The 17,584-nt window shown below is 43.8% G+C and overlaps 1 protein-coding gene across 3 annotated transcripts in view; it reads left to right on the top strand.

The window, feature by feature from the left end:
* The window catches only part of BRIP1 (BRCA1 interacting protein C-terminal helicase 1), a 144,014-nt gene that overhangs the window by 37,837 nt on the left and 88,593 nt on the right, over nucleotides 1-17,584 (top strand). For all 3 annotated transcript variants that reach the window (XM_033172174.1, XM_033172173.1, XM_033172172.1), the window contains exons 8-14: nucleotides 3,623-3,844; nucleotides 5,075-5,274; nucleotides 7,607-7,739; nucleotides 8,274-8,428; nucleotides 8,534-8,699; nucleotides 9,105-9,245; nucleotides 10,513-10,674. In XM_033172174.1, coding sequence (XP_033028065.1) covers nucleotides 3,623-3,844; nucleotides 5,075-5,274; nucleotides 7,607-7,739; nucleotides 8,274-8,428; nucleotides 8,534-8,699; nucleotides 9,105-9,245; nucleotides 10,513-10,674 — 1,179 coding nt within the window. The remainder of the gene's footprint in view (nucleotides 1-3,622; nucleotides 3,845-5,074; nucleotides 5,275-7,606; nucleotides 7,740-8,273; nucleotides 8,429-8,533; nucleotides 8,700-9,104; nucleotides 9,246-10,512; nucleotides 10,675-17,584) is intronic.

The following is a 17,584-nucleotide window of genomic DNA, read 5'->3' as shown; positions in this document are numbered from 1 at the left end:
AGGGAGAAAAATCTCCCACTGAGGATAAGGACAGGGGTGGGGGATGGGATGGGAGGAAGGAATTCTTTTGGAGAAACCTTATATTCGTAGCTCTGTAAAATAAATCAGCACTATTATCCCACCTCGTGGATCCATGGTAGAGATAAGATCTGATGAGCACTTTCCTGGTTCATGTGTGTGTCTCATATACAGTCTGGTTGTTGAAGCCTTTTCCCTGTTAGGTCTTAATAGCATATATTTTAAGAGTGCTTGCATATCATACTGTATAAGCATAAAATAGTTTTATTAATCACTGGTGTGTTTGCTGCACACAGAGGTTATGGTAACTTCAGCCTCTGTGAGGCAGTTTAGGCCAAACATGTCTGAGTAGCCCATGCCACCAAATGAGCTTTGTGACTTAGTATGAATTCAAACCCTGGTCCCCTTGGTTCTAGTACAGCACTCAGCCCGCTACTTCGCATGAGGTTGTGGTCCAAAGCCAGTAGGCATATTATTTTATAAGCCACCAGTGCTTTCTGAAGAATGTCTGGAACCCAACAAATAGCTGCATTGTTCTCCTGGCAAGGGCAACATTGAGATTATGGAGGAGAAAGCTGACAGGCAGTGCTGTCTATAAGAAGGCTACAGGTGGGTAGCCGTGTTGGTCTGCCATAGTCAAAACAAAATCGAAAATTCTTTCTAGTAGCACCTTAGAGACCAACTGAGTTTGTTCCTGGTATGAGCTTTCGTGTGCATGCACACTTCTTCAGATACCAGCTTTCGTGTGCATGCACACTTCTTCAGATACACTGAAACAGAAGTCACCAGATCCTTAAATATAGTGGGGGAGTGGGGAGGGGTATTACTCAGAAGGGTGGTGGGAATGGGTGATAGGCTGATAAGTGTGGAAAACCTGTTGACGACTCTAAACGGCTGCAGTTAGTCTTGCAGGGTATCTGAAGAAGTGTGCATGCACACGAAAGCTCATACCAGGAACAAACTCAGTTGGTCTCTAAGGTGCTACTAGAAAGAATTTTCGATTTTATAAGAAGGCTGACAGGTAGGGGTTGATGTTGGCAGAACATAGCCCTCTTTGCTTTTACAGACCATACGTAAAGGTAAAGGTACCCCTGACCATTAGGTCCAGTCGCAGACGACTCTGGGGTTGCTGCGCTTATCTCGCTTTATTGGCCGAGGGAGCCAGCGTACAGCTTCCGGGTCATGTGGCCAGCATGACTAAGCCGCTTCTGGCGAACCAGAACAGCGCACGGAAACACCGTTTACCTTCCCGCTGGAGCGGTACCTATTTATCTACTTGCACTTTGACATGCTTTCAAACTGCTAGGTGGGCAGGAGCGGGGACCGAGCAACGGGAGCTCACTTTGTCGCGGGGATTCGCTGACCTTCCAATCGGCAAGCCCTAGGATCTGTGGTTTAGACCACAGCACCACCCGCGTCACTTACTTGACTGCTAAAGAGAATGCGGACACACTATGCCCGGTGATGGTAAACTCCCCCCTCCCTTTCTTTCCTCTCTTGTTTTCAAGAGACTTTGGTATTTGACAAGTGTAAACAAGGTGTTAAGTCTTTATACCCTCTTTACCCCAAAGGCCCTGAGGGTGAGCTGTCGTGGTAATGAGGGCCAATTAACTCTGTCACTTTAGTTGTCTTTGTTTTATCCTATGACCATATTGCAGAAGTCAGTTGATAAACGGATAACTGACAATTTGCGGAGCTAAGAGGCCCCAAGTGCGATAACACTTCCACTGCCAACCTTCCCTTAGGGTTGTGTTACAGGCTTAACATGGATGAGCGTCTCTCGGTCAGCCTTCGTTTGTTGAAGAAGCGTTAGAGAGCTTAAAAAGGATATGATTTCAGGGACTCATTTAGGTCTTTCTGCCTCTGTTTTGCATTTAAGTAGCCATTGTGGGAAATACCAAATTGTTTTATTACTTAAAAAACACACACATGCAGCTATAATTGGACAGGCTAGGTCACAAAAGGAGAATATGCCAAATGCTAGTGCAGTAATTACTTAACAAGAATCTCCTTTCTGCAGAATTCAGCCCTTTTAGATGCGTGAAAATGATTCTAGATTCATAGGCACTAGCATTACACCCCTACCTAGGACACCTTCTCTTGTGCCGTGAGATCAGAAGCATTCACTTTTAAACAAACCACAGTTCCTTGTGAATATCCAAATTTAGGTAACTGTGGTCTATTTAAACTTTTCAAGCCAATACCTGAGTCCACGGTTTAACCCTGGCTTGTTCTCACTAACAAGAGTTTAAACAAACTGCCATTCCCCAAGTTTGGATGTAATGGAGAATGGTGGTTTGTGTAAAATTGGATGTTTCTTACCCTGAAGCCACAAATGAGGGGATGGTGAATCTATGACTTGCCAGTTTGTCTGTATAACAAGAAATCAAGATTTCCCATTGCATTTGAACTCCACCAATATGCTGCATTTCACCAGCCCTGCTTGAGCTGATTATTATTATTTATACCCCTCCCATCTGACTGTTTCCCCAGCCACTCTGGGTGGCTCACAGCATATATCAGAACATACTAAACATCAAACATTAAAAGCTTCCTGATACAGGGCTGCCTTCAGATGTCTTCTAAAAGTCAGATAGTTGTTTAGTTCCTTGACATCTGAAGGGAGGGTGTTCCACAGGGAGGGTGCCACTACTGAGAAGCTCCCCTGCCTGGTTCCCTGTAACCTTGCTTCTCGCAGTGAAGGAACCAGCATCAGAGCATCAGAGGAGGACCTCAGTGTCCAGGACTGAATGATGGTGAGGAGACGCTGTTTAAGGCTTTAAATGTCAGTACCAACACTTTGAATTGTGCTCGGAAACGTACTGGAAGCCAATGAAGATCCTTTAGGACCAGGGTTATATTGTCCCGGCGGCCACTCTCAATCACCAGTCTAGCTGCCACATTCTGTATTAGTTTTAGTTTCTGGGTTACCTTCAAAGGTAGCCCCAAGTAGAGCGCATTGCAGTAGTCCAAGCAGGAAATAACTAGAGAATGCATGCACCACTCTGGCAAGATAGTTTGCAGGCAGGTAGGGTCTCAGCTAGTGTACCTGGTGGAGCTGGTAGACAGCTGCCCTGGACACAGAATTGACCTGTGCCTCCATGGACAGCTGTGAGTCCAAAATGACTCCCAGGCTGTACACCTGGTCCTTCAGGGGCACAGTTACCCCATTCAGGACCAGGGAGTCCCCCACACCTGGCTGCTCCCTGTCCCCCAGACACAGTACTATTGAATACTACTGATACTACTGAAATACACTTCTGCAAAACTAACTACAGTGGTACCTTGGGTTACATACGCTTCAGGTTACATACGCTTCAGGTTACATACGCTTCAGGTTACATACTCCGCTAACCCAGAAATAACGCTTCAGGTTAAGAACTTTGCTTCAGGATAAGAACAGAAATCATGCTCTGGCGGCGCAGCGGCAACGAGAGGTCCCATTAGCTAAAGTGGTGCTTCAGGTTAAGAACCGTTTCAGGTTAAGAATGGACCTCCGGAACGAATTAAGTATGTAACCAGAGGTACCACTGTACACCGAGGTGCAGAATTATTATTAGCAGTGCGTATTTGAATCTTGAATTTTTAAATCATTTACTTCTAGGGCACATCTTGTTCTTACTACCATGGAGTCCACAAGCTTAGCGAACATCATGCCTTAAAATCTGCACGTAAGAAGTACCAGGCTTGGGACATTGAAGACCTAGTGAAACTCGGGAAGAAGCTACGTGCCTGTGCCTATTTCGCAGCTCGAGAGCTTATGGCGGAGGCTAATATAGTGTTTTGTCCTTACAACTATCTTCTTGACTCACAAATAAGAGAGAGTGTAAGTATATTTGCAAGCATGTGTTTTAATATGTTATTTATTTATTTATTTTTAATTGTCTTAAGAAAGAATATTAGTGAAGGTCAAACCTGAAGGAAAGTCCATACGTTGCTGTGTAAGAAATCGTCCTATTGTTACAAAAAGGAAGAGGTTGTGATTTGCATCCAATGAGCTGTGAACAGAGGGGAAAATATATATTAGTGATGTTCCATGAACACTTGGTGCCCAGTAGCAAGCAAAAGATTTCTCACACTACCCTTCATCTAAAGATCACATGGCTTTTTGAGTCAAAACCAGCACTTTAAATTAAGCATGGAAAGTAATTGGCAGTTGGGCCCCGATCAGTGTAATATGCCCCAGTGAGCAACCTGGCTGCCAGATTCTGCACCAGCTGAAGTTTCCGAACTATCTACAAAGGCGGCCCCACGTATAAGACTGTTGCAGTAATCTAACCTCTGTTTTATCTGGATTGAGCTTCAGTTTGTTGGCTCTCATCTAGTCCAGTACTGAGGCAAGACATCCAGCACATCCATTGCCACACATGCAGATGTAAAGGTAAAGTACAGCTATATGTCATCAGCATATTGCTGACAACATACTCTAAAACTCCAGATAACTCCACTCAGTGGTTTCATGTAGATGTTAAACAGCATAGGGGATAAAACTGAACCATGAGGAATGCCACATTGAACATTAAATGGGGCTGAAGAGCACTCTCCAAGTATCACCCACTGGAAACGACCATCCAAGCAGGACTGTCACCATCGCAAAGCAATGTCACCCACCTCCAACCCAGACAGCCGCTCCAGAAGGATACCATGGTTTGCTGCCAGAAAGCAAACCATGGTTACTCTGCTGGGCTGAGTTCATAGATGTGTGAAGCAGGGCAGTAACTGGCCCAAGACTATTCAGTAAGCTTTGTCTCCTGTTTTGTTTATTGTTGTTTTGACCATCATGGTCACATTAGCTACATGACTATTGATACACCTACTAATACAGTATTGAGGATTAAGCTTTGTCACTGAGTGGAGATTTGAACCCAGGTCAAACACTTTAACCATTATCCAAAACTGACTTCCTCCTTCCTGGAGCTTTTTGTTTTTTGTTTTTAAAAAAGGAAAATCTATAGCCTGGTAAAGCAAAATTTGCAGTTTCACCGCTAACAGAAGAAATCATGTGAATTTACTGGATACTTGATTTTAGTTTTTGTTGGTTTTCATGATTTTGCAGATGGAGATTGACTTGAAAGACCAGGTGATCATTTTAGATGAAGCTCATAATATTGAGGATTGTGCACGGGAATCAGCCAGCTACAGCGTGACGGAAACTCAACTCAAATTGGCCCGAGAGGAGCTGGACACCATGGTGAATAACAACATTAGGAGGAAGGATCACGAACCATTGCGTGCTGTATGCTGCAGTCTGACAAAGTAAGAGGAAGCTAATTTACCAGAGATACCTTTTGGTGTTGTGAGCCCAACTGTTTCAGGGCTGGGGTGGCAGTTGCTGTCGGAGAAAGAAGAGATGGATTCCAGTACCAAGGAGCAAGATGAGAGCAAGGGTGCCCCCTTCCCCCTTTGCCTTTAGAAGCTGGGGAGGTGGAGGCAGTTTGCCTGGCTCCATGTCTTGCCCTGTCTACAGAGTGGAGATATTCCCTAGCAGCAGGGAAGGAAGTCAACCAGCCAAGAGGGGAGACTGGACAGCTGAGAGCGGAAGAGCCAGATGGGCTGCGCCAGAAGTTCTCTTCTTGTTGATGAAAACTTGGCACCACCTACACTGTTGGGAGCAGGCCCACACCATGGAGAAGTGTGTGCCTCAAAGCACACCAGTCTCATAGGGAGAAAGAATCTTGTGAGTGAGCATGCCACATCTTGCCTTTAAAAGCTGGCACGAGGAGCATGACCATTTGTTGAAACATCTTTGCATTTTTTTTCCAGGTCTTGGGCCCCCTGATGCTATTCTCAGACTCTCTAGCTGTGCCTGTAGCCTGACCTGTACGGCTCCAAGCCTTAAATAAAGCTCTGTTTCTTACCCACACCTTCTGTTTTAGTGTTCAGGAGTCCTGCAACAGTCAGTTAAATTGAACTGTGATTATAGTCCTCTTGTGTATTACTATTGCCATGGCTATTTAAAACCTCTAGAAGAGGTAGGTCAAGGCATAGGAACAAAATAAGCTTTATACCGAATCAGACCATTGATCCCATTTAATTTATTGTCTACACCAGCCTTTCTCAGCCTTGTGTCCACAGATATTGTTATACTACAACTGCCATCTTCTCTAGTTAGCAGAACCAGTGGTTAGGGATGATGGGAGTTTTAGTCCAACAACATGTGGGGACCCAAGACTGAGAAAGGCTGGTCTACACACTAATGGGTAGAGTCTTCCCCAGCCCCACCTGGAATCAAACCTGGAACCTTTTGCATGCAAAGCATGTTCTGCATTACTAAGCTACAGCCCTTCTCCCTGTCGGTTAAATAATTAAGATAATAATGATGGGGGAAATCTTACTGATTGACAGATGAGTCAGGTGCGCAATAGGCATATGATGGATCTGTTGCTGGCCTGTTCTACTTCAATCTGTAGCAGGAGTACTGAGGACTCTTCCCATAGAGAAGCTACTTGCAGATACAGAAACCTGATATGTGTGAGTGTCCAAAAATTCAGTCTTTCCCACCCCCCCACAACCTGAAAATTTCCCGTCCACTAGTAGAACAATTTACATGAGTCTGTTGGTCGGGTAGCTCGGCATAGATTCTATGAGTTTATGTCTTCTGGAGCAGTGTCAACTCTAGACCAACTTGGTTTTCAGAACAGATCTGTTTGTTAATTTTATTCATTCTAAACTTTGTGCCTTCCCATGACCTCTTCTGTGCTATGAAGGTTCAAGGGGCAGGAAGTAGAGGCAGTTGGTACTGAAACAGAGATGGTGAATTTTTTCATGGTGGCTTTCCAGATCTTAAAAATGTTCTGCATCGTATGAAAGGAACATAGCTGAAGACCCGAAATGCCTGAAGTCTTTTAACCTTATCAGGAAAACTCAGGTTGATCTCGCTGTCAAGTCTGCCAACAGAAGTGCAGGCAGCAGGCGGAAAGCAATAGATGAGACATAAAGCAGCCAAGAATTAAGACTCTGTTGATAAATAAAGTGGTGGTGCTGCCAGCTAAGAAACCCAGTTTTATAACAGTCCTGTACTAGTTACCGTGCAATACATTTTTAGAGCTTTTGCTTATCATGCTGGCTGGTGGCCTGAATCATACTATGGATAACCAGGGCCATGTACCACACTAAGCTAAGCCGTGGTTTTGCTTAACGTATCATCTAAATCCAGGCTTGCGCTTAAGCTCTGTTCCTGCAGCCGAGGTTTGTTATTGGCTAGAGCTTGTGGTTAGCGAGGAGAGAGCTTAACCGCATGCCCATGTTCAGAGAACATGCACTTGGGAGTAAAAAGGATTGGAGAGGCAGAGTGGTTGCGAGCCCCACATTGGAGAGTCTGCACATTTTCCTGGTCTTTAGTCATTAGCATGGTCTACTCTCTTGTGCCAGCCAAGCCCATGTCTTTAAAAGTAGTTCCAGTCTTGTGAAGCTACCAGGGTTAGAGCCAAATCAGCCTCCTGGAGCAGGACGTTGCATGACACAGAGGAGGCCCTTCTATTCGTGTGCATTAAAGCATTGATTACTTCTGTAGTGTGTGTAGAATGGAAGGTCTAATGTACAAATGTTCACAACAATTCTGCTTCTTCTGGGTTTTCTTTATTTATAGTTGGTTGAGGGAAACTGTTGGTCAGCTTGTGGAGAGAAATTATGAGACCTCCAGTAAGGTTTGGAGTGGAAGACAAATGGTGGCATTCCTGCATGATATGGGAATAACCAATGCCACGTTTCCCATATTACAGGTAGGGATGTGTAATAATTAATAATTTTTTCTCTTGTGTGTGGTTGTTGAAGGTCTCCATTCCCAGTATAGCAGCAAACCATAGTTGGGCCATTTTGTCTGAATCCAGGAAACTTATGATACCATGGAGTCTAAATTACTAATCGTTTAATATTCCTGAGAACTGCAGACCAGGTGAAGGGTTTATCATCCTGCTTTATCTTAGGGAATGTGTTTGTTTGATTCTTCAGGGTTTTTTAAAATTAAAACTGTAAAGGTTTTTAAAACTGAACTTCAATAGTGAGCAACAGTTTGAACAACTCTTGATTTTTTGAGTTTCTGCCTGCTGAAGATCCTGTTCTTTAGGATGACTGTTACAAACTGTCATGGAGAACATCAAAGCTTTATAGCCATTTTTTGATGTAGGTGAACCTTTTCCAACCTGGTGCCCTCCAGCTGTTGTTAGATTCCAAAACATTTGGAGGTAACCAGGTTGGGAGGAAGCTGGAGTTCGGCTTGATTACTGTGTTCATTTATTGTTTTTGGTCTTCCGCAGAAACATTTTGCTGCTGTTCTTGAAAAGGAGGAAAAAGTAAACCTGTTCAATGGAGGAGAAGAGCTTGTTTTTGTTCCAGTTATAAGCCCTTCGACTCAGATTATGCTGAAGGGGTTATTCATGGTCCTGGGGTATCTTTTTAAAGAGAATCACAGGTCAGTGAGGCTCTGAAAGTAATCATTTCCCCCAGCTGTTAATATTTCAAAGTTAAGCATGCAAATTGTAGGTATTTTTCAGGGTTTTATGTCATTTTTGTTTAGGTTTGCTGATGACTACAGAGTTGCATTGCAGCAAGCCTACGTTTGGACTAATGAAAATCCAGTTGATACTCCAGATGAGAATGGTTTCTTTGCACGACCAAAAAGAAGATCGCGACAAAAAACAGCAGTGCATACACTCAGTTTCTGGTGCTTGAATCCGGCTGTGGTAAGCCAGTTTTGGGTGTGTGCATGCGGGAGAGAACCTAGGGACAAATAACAGGGAGGTACTTTATACCAGGTCAGATTATTTGCCTATCTGGTCCAGGATTGCTTTTTTTGGCAGTGGTTCTCTTGTGCCTCCCAACAGAGAAGAATCTCCTGATCCTTTTAGCTGGGGATTCTGGGAACTGAGCCTGGAACCTTCTGGGACTGGAAAGACTCAGGTTCAACTCCCTACTTAGCCACTAAGCTCCTTGGGTGACCTTGGGCAAGTCACTGTCTCTCAACCTCCCTCACAGGGTCTTTGTGAGGATAAAGTGTGGGAAGGGAGAGAAACCGTATACACTGTCTTGAACTCACGGGGGGGGGGGAATTAGGATATAAATGTAATAAATAAAATTCTTCTCTCAAGGCCTTCTCAGACATGTGTGGCAATGTCAGGTCAGTCGTGTTGACCTCAGGAACGCTGTCTCCAATGGACTCCTTTTCTTCTGAGCTTGGTGTGAAGTTTTCCATTCAACTTGAAGCAAACCATGTTATCAGGAATTCCCAGGTATGTTCATTGCATCCGGCGGTGGGTTCACCCTTATGTTAATATGCTGTAGGGACCATGCTATAGTGTAGTTTACTTGGGGCATTCCATATGACGTTTACATTTTGCCTGGTTCCCATACAAGAGTTTCTTTACTCTTCCTCACCATGCAAAATGTTGCGCCTGTTTGGTTAGCGCAAGCAGTGTGACAACTGCATCAGGTTCTCAGTTGTGAGGAATTGTTGAGCCCAAAACTGAATGCTCACTAATATCCAAAATACTGGCATTCACATTTGGACTGTATCAACATGTTAGTGAAGTCCATTCATTTCAGTGAGTAGAACTAACATTGGAGACAGCACATTGTGGCAGACACCAAATATGTAATATGATTGTATGTCATACAACAAATAGTGTTAGATATTAACTGCCAAATACTAAGTACTGGAATAGATTCTTGTGAGATACACAAACACACACACACACACACACACACACACAGCTGTGCATTCAGAAAATAGTTTGAGAACATCCAATATCAATGTTTTCAGAAGAGTGGGGTTTTTTTTTGAGCAAATTTGTTTTCTGATGCCCAGTGTACTCATGCAGCAGAAAGAGGCAGGTAGGGTTTTTTGCTGATCCCTCATCCCCCTGCACTCCTCTATACCCTCTGAAAAGCTGCCCTGGTGGGTTTTTGGACCTACATGGGAGGTGATGGTGGGGGCTGCTGCAGAATCAGCAGAAATAAGGCAAACACACAAATCTACAGGTCCCCCAGTAGGTATATCCCATGAGCAGAACACCACCCACTGGAATAAAATAAGCAAAATTTTATTTGCTAAAAACTTACGAGAGTAATAAATCCCAATGCATTTTGTGGAATTCGCACTTTTGGATATATGCTTGGAATCCATATTTGAGCATATTTGTTCTTCAGCGTTCCCAGTGAACACATAGACACAATTACCAATCTGCCCATCTTCCAGCACCTGTATGTCAAGGGGCAGTCTGAGCAATGAGTCTGACAACCTATTCGCCTGAAAGAAATTGCTGCTTGCTCCAGGCATGCAGGTAGCTCTGTGCATCGTAAATGTCTTGATTTATTTTGCCATTGGATTTTAAAAATAAACATTTCCAATAATCCTACCTGCCCTGATCAGTTTTTTCTCAGTCTCTTAAATCCATGGCCACAATTTTTTTTCACAGTGCAGTTTCATCCTGCAATCTCATAATGGAATGTATTTTGGTACCGATATGTATTTCAGCAATGAAATATTTTCCCCAACAGGTGTGGGTTGGTACTGTTGGAGCTGGCCCTAAAGGCAGGTCATTATGTGCTACGTTCCAGCACACTGAAACCTTTGATTTCCAGGATGAAGTTGGGGAGCTTCTGCTCTCAGTTTGTCAGACCATCGGCCAAGGGGTTTTGTGCTTTGTGCCATCATACAAGGTGAGATGTCAGTTGAATATTTTCAGTCTTCTTTCAAGCTACATGGGGGTTGTATCAGTTATTTGTATATGTATGCCAACACTTCCACACATCAAGGGTGTGGTGGCCAGTTTCATAGAATCATAGAGTTGGAAGGGACGCTAAGGGTGATCAGTGCAGAAATCACAGTTAAAGAATCCCAAACAGATGGTCATCCAACCTCTGTTTAAAAACCTCCCATGAAGGAGAGCCCACCACCTTCCTAGGTAGTTCATTCTCCCGTCAGACAACTCTTACCATCAGAAAGTTATTGCCAGAGGTTGTTACATAAGAATAAAGTAGGCCATCCCTTACCCCTTACAACAAAGATAAAAATAATTTTAAAATACATACAATAAATCAATAAAACATATTAAAACAGTATCCAAAACCACACCTCAGCCCATAGCAGGAACAAATTAAGTGGCCTAGCAAACTCATAAGATCTTTGAAATGGCGTTAAAATAGGTGCTAGGCAAGATTCTTTGGGGAAGGGCATTCCATACCTAGAACGATACCACCAAAATTACCCTTCCCTCAGTAGGTACCTTCTGCATCTTTACCCAGTGGGGGATCTGAAGAAAGTCATTTGGGAAAAGATCTGGATGGGTCCATCTGGAGATAGGTGGTCCTTTGGGTACCCTATTCTCAAGCAACAAAGGTCTTCCAAACTTAAGAAGTCACACAGTGAATTGGGCTGGAAACAGATGGGGATCCAGTGAAGCTGGCAAACTAGCAGCATGAGGGAGCTTCTTCATAAGAGGCACAGGCAGTTACTAGCATTGTGTATTCCTCTCTTAATGTGCTTTGTGTTCATATTTTGAATGGGCTATAATGGTTTGTATTCTTCTACTTCTATAGTTTGATGGTCCTGGGGAGCCCATAGGTTGTTTCTTCTTTTAATTCCATGTTGTAAGCTTTAAAAAAAAATCCCTCTGCGATCAGATGTGGGCCATTCTCCTCCCCTTTTCTTTTAACCCAACTTGTTCCTAAACCTGGGAAGAGATTCAAAATGCTAACAACTGAGCCAGCCTTCTTTTTTTGCCTTTGTTAAATTTTTGTGAAGTTCAAACACTTCTTGCAAGATGTCGGGAAATTCCCAGGGACAGGATTTGAGAAGCTCTGGCTTGAACTGATGACTGATGATATTTCATGATAGAAGTACCATGATTGGTTACAAACCTAGCAGTCCATCAGCTGCAGAGAGTACAGCTTCTCTGGTGGGGGAGTTAAATACCTTCTTTGCTCGATTTGAGGTGACACAAGCAGTGGCTCCAGTAGGGGTGCCAGAGATATTGTCGTCACTTCCCATAGAGAATGTAGTTAGAGTGGAAGAGGGAGAAGTGAGGTAAATACTTAAGGAGGTAAACATGAGGAAGGCCACAGGCCCTGATGTAGCTAGTAGCATGCTGAGAGACTGCTCTGATCAGCTGGCAGGAATCTTTACGAAGATTTTTAATCAGGCTCTAGCCCAAGCCACTGTTCCATCCTACCTGAAATCCGCTACCATAATACCCCTGCCAAAAAAGCAAAGATAGCCTGAATGACTTTCGCCCTATGTCGCTAACACCCGTCATAATGAAATGCTTTGAAAAACTGGTGCGAAATCGCATTATATCATGTTTAACAGTGGGACCTGACCCTTTTGTTGTTGTTCAGTCGTTCAGTCGTGTCCGACTCTTTGTGACCCCATGGACCAGAGCACGCCAGGCACGCCTATCTTTCACTGCCTCCCGCAGTTTGGCCAAACTCATGCTAGTTGCTTCGAGAACACTGTCCAACCATCTCATCCTCTGTCGTCCCCTTCTCCTTGTGCCCTCCATCTTTCCCAACATCAGGGTCTTTTCCAGGGAGTCTTCTCTTCTCATGAGGTGGCCAAAGTACTGGAGCCTCAACTTCAGGATCTGTCCTTCCAGTGAGCACTCAGGGCTGATTTCTTTAAGGATGGATAAGTTTGATCTTTTTGCAGTCCATGGGACTCTCAAGAGTCTCTTCCAGCACCATAATTCAAAAGCATCAATACCAGTTTGCATATAAGGGGAAGAGATCCACGGAGGATGCTGTGGCAATGGCACTACATGTTGTCCTGACTCATTTGGAGAAACAAGGGAACTATGTGAGACTGTTATTTGTAGACTTTAGTTCTGCATTTAATACTCTTATCCCGCATAGACTGGTTCCCAAACAATTACACCTGGGACTTGCGCTGAGCTTATGTAGGTGGATATTAGATTTCCTACCTAACCGTTCCCAACGGGTCAGGATGGGTTCTCGCGTCTTTGCGGACCTCGGTATAAATACGGGGATGCCGCAGGAGTGTGTGTTGAGCCCGCTTTTATATACGCTCTATACATCTGACTGTGCTCCCAAGTATCCTAGTAATAAGATCATTAAGTTTGCAGATGATACAATGGTGGTTGGTTTAATTATGGCTGGAGAGGGGGAAGTGGCCTATAGGAAGGAAGTTGAGCAGTTGGTGGAGTGGTGCAGGGAAAACAATCTATTCCTCAATTTAAGGGAAATAATTGTGGATTTTAGGAAATGTAAATTGAATATTCAACCACTTAATATCGAGGGAAAGTGTGTGGAACAAGTCTCGGTGTTTCACTTTCTAGGAAAGGAGTTGAGAGATGATCTAACTTGGGGAGCAAATAGTAAAGATCTGATGAAGAGAGCACAGCAGAGGCTATACTTTCTGAGAATCCTCCGGAAAAACAATTTATCAAAGGACCTGTTGAGGGCATTTCACCACTGTACTGTAGAATGTGTACTAACCTATGGTCTGTGTGTGTGGTTTGGGAGTTGCACAGTTGGGGAAAGAACAGCGCTGTCCAGGGTTGTAAAGACAGCGGAGAGGATAATTGGGTGCACTTTTCCCACTTTGGACCAAATTTATGCCTCCAGGTGCTATAAGAAAGCAACAGATACTGTGCAGGATAGTGTACACCCCGGAAATGATCCTTTTCAGCTTCTGCCTTCTGGAAGGAGGTATAGGGTCATAAAGACTAGGAACAGCCGCCTGAGAAATAGCCTTTATCCAAGAGCGATTTCTGTTCTGAATGCAACGAAAGGCAGTTTGTGAGGGAGGGTCTGTACTCAGATATGGGGTATCAGTTTTTTAGGGGTAAATTAGGGGAGGTTTCAGAGTTTTTAGGGGGTTATTATGCAGAGGTGGGATGGGTGGGGATAGCAGGTTGATGGTTGTTGTAAGTTTGATGTAGATGTTCAATTTCGTTGTTCTGCATTGGACAATGACAATAAAGATTACCCTATGTTAGGCATACTCAGAGCACACCCACTGAAAGTGACGAACCTCAGTAACCATGGCCCTTTAAATTTAATGAGTCTACTCTATGGTTAACATTAGATACAATCTAGTACGTGTATTGAATTCGCTGATAGTTGGCTTCTGATATCTGGCCAGCAATGTTAGCGTAGGTTTCTCCTCAGCAGCTGCTTCTGCTTTCCTTGTTGGAAGAATTGAAACATTCTTCACATAAAACCAGAAACATTTTGCACATGGGCATTAATTCTGTGATGTTATTTCATGTTTCCTTTTGAATTTTTGAGTGATTCTGTCTATGACCATTTGGAGCTCACACCATGCCAGCTTGAAAGGAACTGGTGTCTTTAAGGACTTGTAGTCCCTCGTTCCATCAAGACCATGCAACAACAAAACACATATCAATCACTCAGATCAGAGCAGCCAGGATGCAGCCCTCTGACCTCATTTCGGTTCATCACATCAGGTTATGTCAGAGATAGCACTGAAAGAAGCAGTTTAGGAGACAAAAAAATATGTTTTCCTGCACTGGCTGGCACTTGTGTCCATATGTGCCTTCTATTTGTGATGCTCTAGAACATTTTTGCTAATATTTGGGATTCTGGAAGAAAATGTAACAAAAACAATTATGGAAATGCAGATAAAAAGGATAAAAGGTTTGCCATGCATGTTTTCCAGTTCTCAATGTTTGCTTGGTGTCAAGAGGCTACACATTCTTCATTTTGCCTGCTCTCTAGGGACAGCAGTAATCAAAGGAGGTCTTGCAGTTACTGAAAATAACCAATAGGTGACCACATTGGACTGTAAAACCAAGTGCTATAAGGAAAAAAGGAGTCCACTTGAATATGTGACTCCTTTCACATTAATCCTTGCCAGAGCCATGTGTGCAGACATGCAAACATAACACGTCTCATAAAATACCTTGCATTTATCTGACGCCTCTGAATTTGAGCCTGGGATCTGTTCCAGGTTTTTTTGCATTCACACTAGTCGCTTTAAATCTGCATGACTACATTTCAACAACATTTCAATTGTAAATAGTCCAATAACAATAACATCATTTATATCATGCTGTATTCTTCTGCTTGAATCATATAATTGGTGTGCTGAGAGCTGATTCCCATACTTAAAACACATTCACTCTAATGCAGGCTTATCCAGTCTAGTACATTGAAGGACGCGGGTGGCGCTGTGGTCTAAGCCACAGAGCCCAGGGCTTGCCGATCAGAAGGTCGGCGGTTCAAATCCCCGCAACGGAGTGAGCTCCTGTTGCTCTGTCCCAGCTCCTGCCAGCCTAGCAGTTCAAAAGCATGCCAGTGCAAGTAGATAAATAGGTACTGCTCCGGCGTGAAGGTAAACAGCGTTTCCGTGCGCTGCTCTGGTTCACCAGAAGTGGCTTAGTCATGCTGGCCACATGACCCGGAAGCTGTACGCTGGCTCCCTCGGCCAATAAAGCGAGATAAGCGCTGCAACCCCAGAGTTGTCCACGACTGGACCTAACGGTCAGGGGTCCCTTTACTTTTACCTTTACCTTCCCATTAGTTTTGGACTACAGCTGCCATCATCCCTGGCCATTGGTTATACTGGCTGGGGCTGATGGGAGTTGTTGTCCAAAACATCTGGTGGACATGAGGTTGGGAAAGGCTGCTACACTGGTAGACAAATGGCTGTGAATGAACTGCTTTGCAGCTCTTGTCTGCTGAAGATCAGGGCTAGGTGACCAGGAAATTATGCAACTAGTTGTTGGGGAGGGAATTTTATTGGAGAGCTGCAGGAAGAGAAAGAATTGCGGTTGAGGGATGAGTTGCCTTGTGGCATACATCCCCTACCCCACTCCCAATCCTATTTCCACTCTCCCATTCCAGGATACTTCATACTTTTTTAAGGGCCCTTCTCATGTGAAAGTGACTGGAGTGTATATGTGCAAATAATTAGGATGCTACAGAGCACCTTTTTCTCAGATACTAATATTTTCCTCTAGCCCCCAACTCTTCATCCAGCACTAACCACTATGCAGCACTAGCACCACACAATGCTTGTTGTAGATAAGCAACCTGTTTCTTGTCTGCTTGTGCCTTCCACCTTTTAAAACACCTCAGTAGCTGCAGATTCCCCCATGGAAGTAGGATGCTTATATCAAAAGGCAAATGTTTTCTTCTTTGATGTTGAAATCTCCACTTTCTTCACTTTGTCCCCCTCCTCCCTTTGTGGAGTCCATTTGAGCAGATATAGGACAAAAGGAAAGCGACAACATAGAAACCTTCCTTAATCCATATGAGAGAACTCCTCTGGGCACAGGAGCAATTACCTGGCTCCACCCTCAGGGAGCAAAGAGAGGGAAAGGAAGCCACTCAAGTGCACCATTCCTGCGAGAGCCCACAGGTGCATCAGCAGCTCCTTGTGGACCCTGGTATCAAAAGGCTGCTGAGAGGTCTAAAACAATACACCTGCACACCTGGGATTTGTTGCTGAACCCAGGCCATAATTGTACTGAGCTCTCTGGCTCCAAGTCCATTTGGAAAAGGATGCAGAGTTTCTAGGCAGCTTCAGAGCAGCTTTGCTGTGCCACCTATTCAGCTGCTTTCCCTTAAAAGCATGTGTGTGTCCGTCCCTTTGAAAGTTTCAATAAACAGCCAAGAGTGTGCACCATTGAGTATAGATAGATATCTAGAGAGAACCAGGATGGAGTAGTAAGTGGAATGATAGGCTTAGATTAGAGAGTTATATGTTCAAATTCCCACTCTGCTAAGACTCACTGGATGATGCTCGACTAGTCAGTGGTAGGGAATATGCCTGTTCAGTCCCTGGTATCTCCAGCTAGGGCTGGGAGACTCTGCCTGAAACCTAGAGAGCTCTTGCCAGTCAGTGTTGTCAGTACTGAGCTAAATGGAGTAATTGGTCTGACTTAAGTCTATGACATGCTCCAATGCACCTTGCAGAGTTGTTGCAAAGATGTTAAAAAAAGATGGAAGGGAATGCTGGGTTGCCCCTTGAGCTAAACGGATGAAGGGTGGGATAAAAATGTAATAAAACTTAACAAATTTATTTTGAATATGTATTGATTCTGCAGTTTGTGGCACCTCCTCCTGCACTTGTGCAACTTAGGAGCCAAGTCACTAAGTAGTCAGTCCTGTGGTCCTTGCCTGTGGTGGGCAGGAAATGTCACTGGTCAACTAAGCTGGGAAGCTCTTGAAAGATAGGAAGCGAATCAGGGTCCTTTCAGGGTGTTGAAGTGCTTCAGAGAAATGTGTTGGCAGATGGACTAGGTTAGACTAGATTTATAGTTACTTTTTAATTCTGCTTTTCTGTCTGAAAGCTCACACCATACCTGCTTGGAGAGTTAAAAACAGCCATTAGACAATCAATCAATCAATCAATCAATCAATCAATCAGTAACACAGTCAGCATAAGAGTAAAGCAATTGGAGAAATAGATAAAATAAAATCTTAAAACAGCAGACGTAAGAACCAAGCACTGCATAATGGAAGATAAACACATTGAAAAACAAAACAAAAATATTATCTAGTCTCAGTACTGTGGTGCCACCATATATGACATCAGGTATGCAGTGTGTTAAGTGCAACTTGGGGGAAATGGTTTTGTGGGCCA

The sequence above is a fragment of the Lacerta agilis genome, chromosome 15, assembly GCF_009819535.1.
Source record: "Lacerta agilis isolate rLacAgi1 chromosome 15, rLacAgi1.pri, whole genome shotgun sequence".
NCBI lineage: Eukaryota > Metazoa > Chordata > Lepidosauria > Squamata > Lacertidae > Lacerta > Lacerta agilis.
This window is presented reverse-complemented; position numbering and strand designations above follow the sequence as displayed.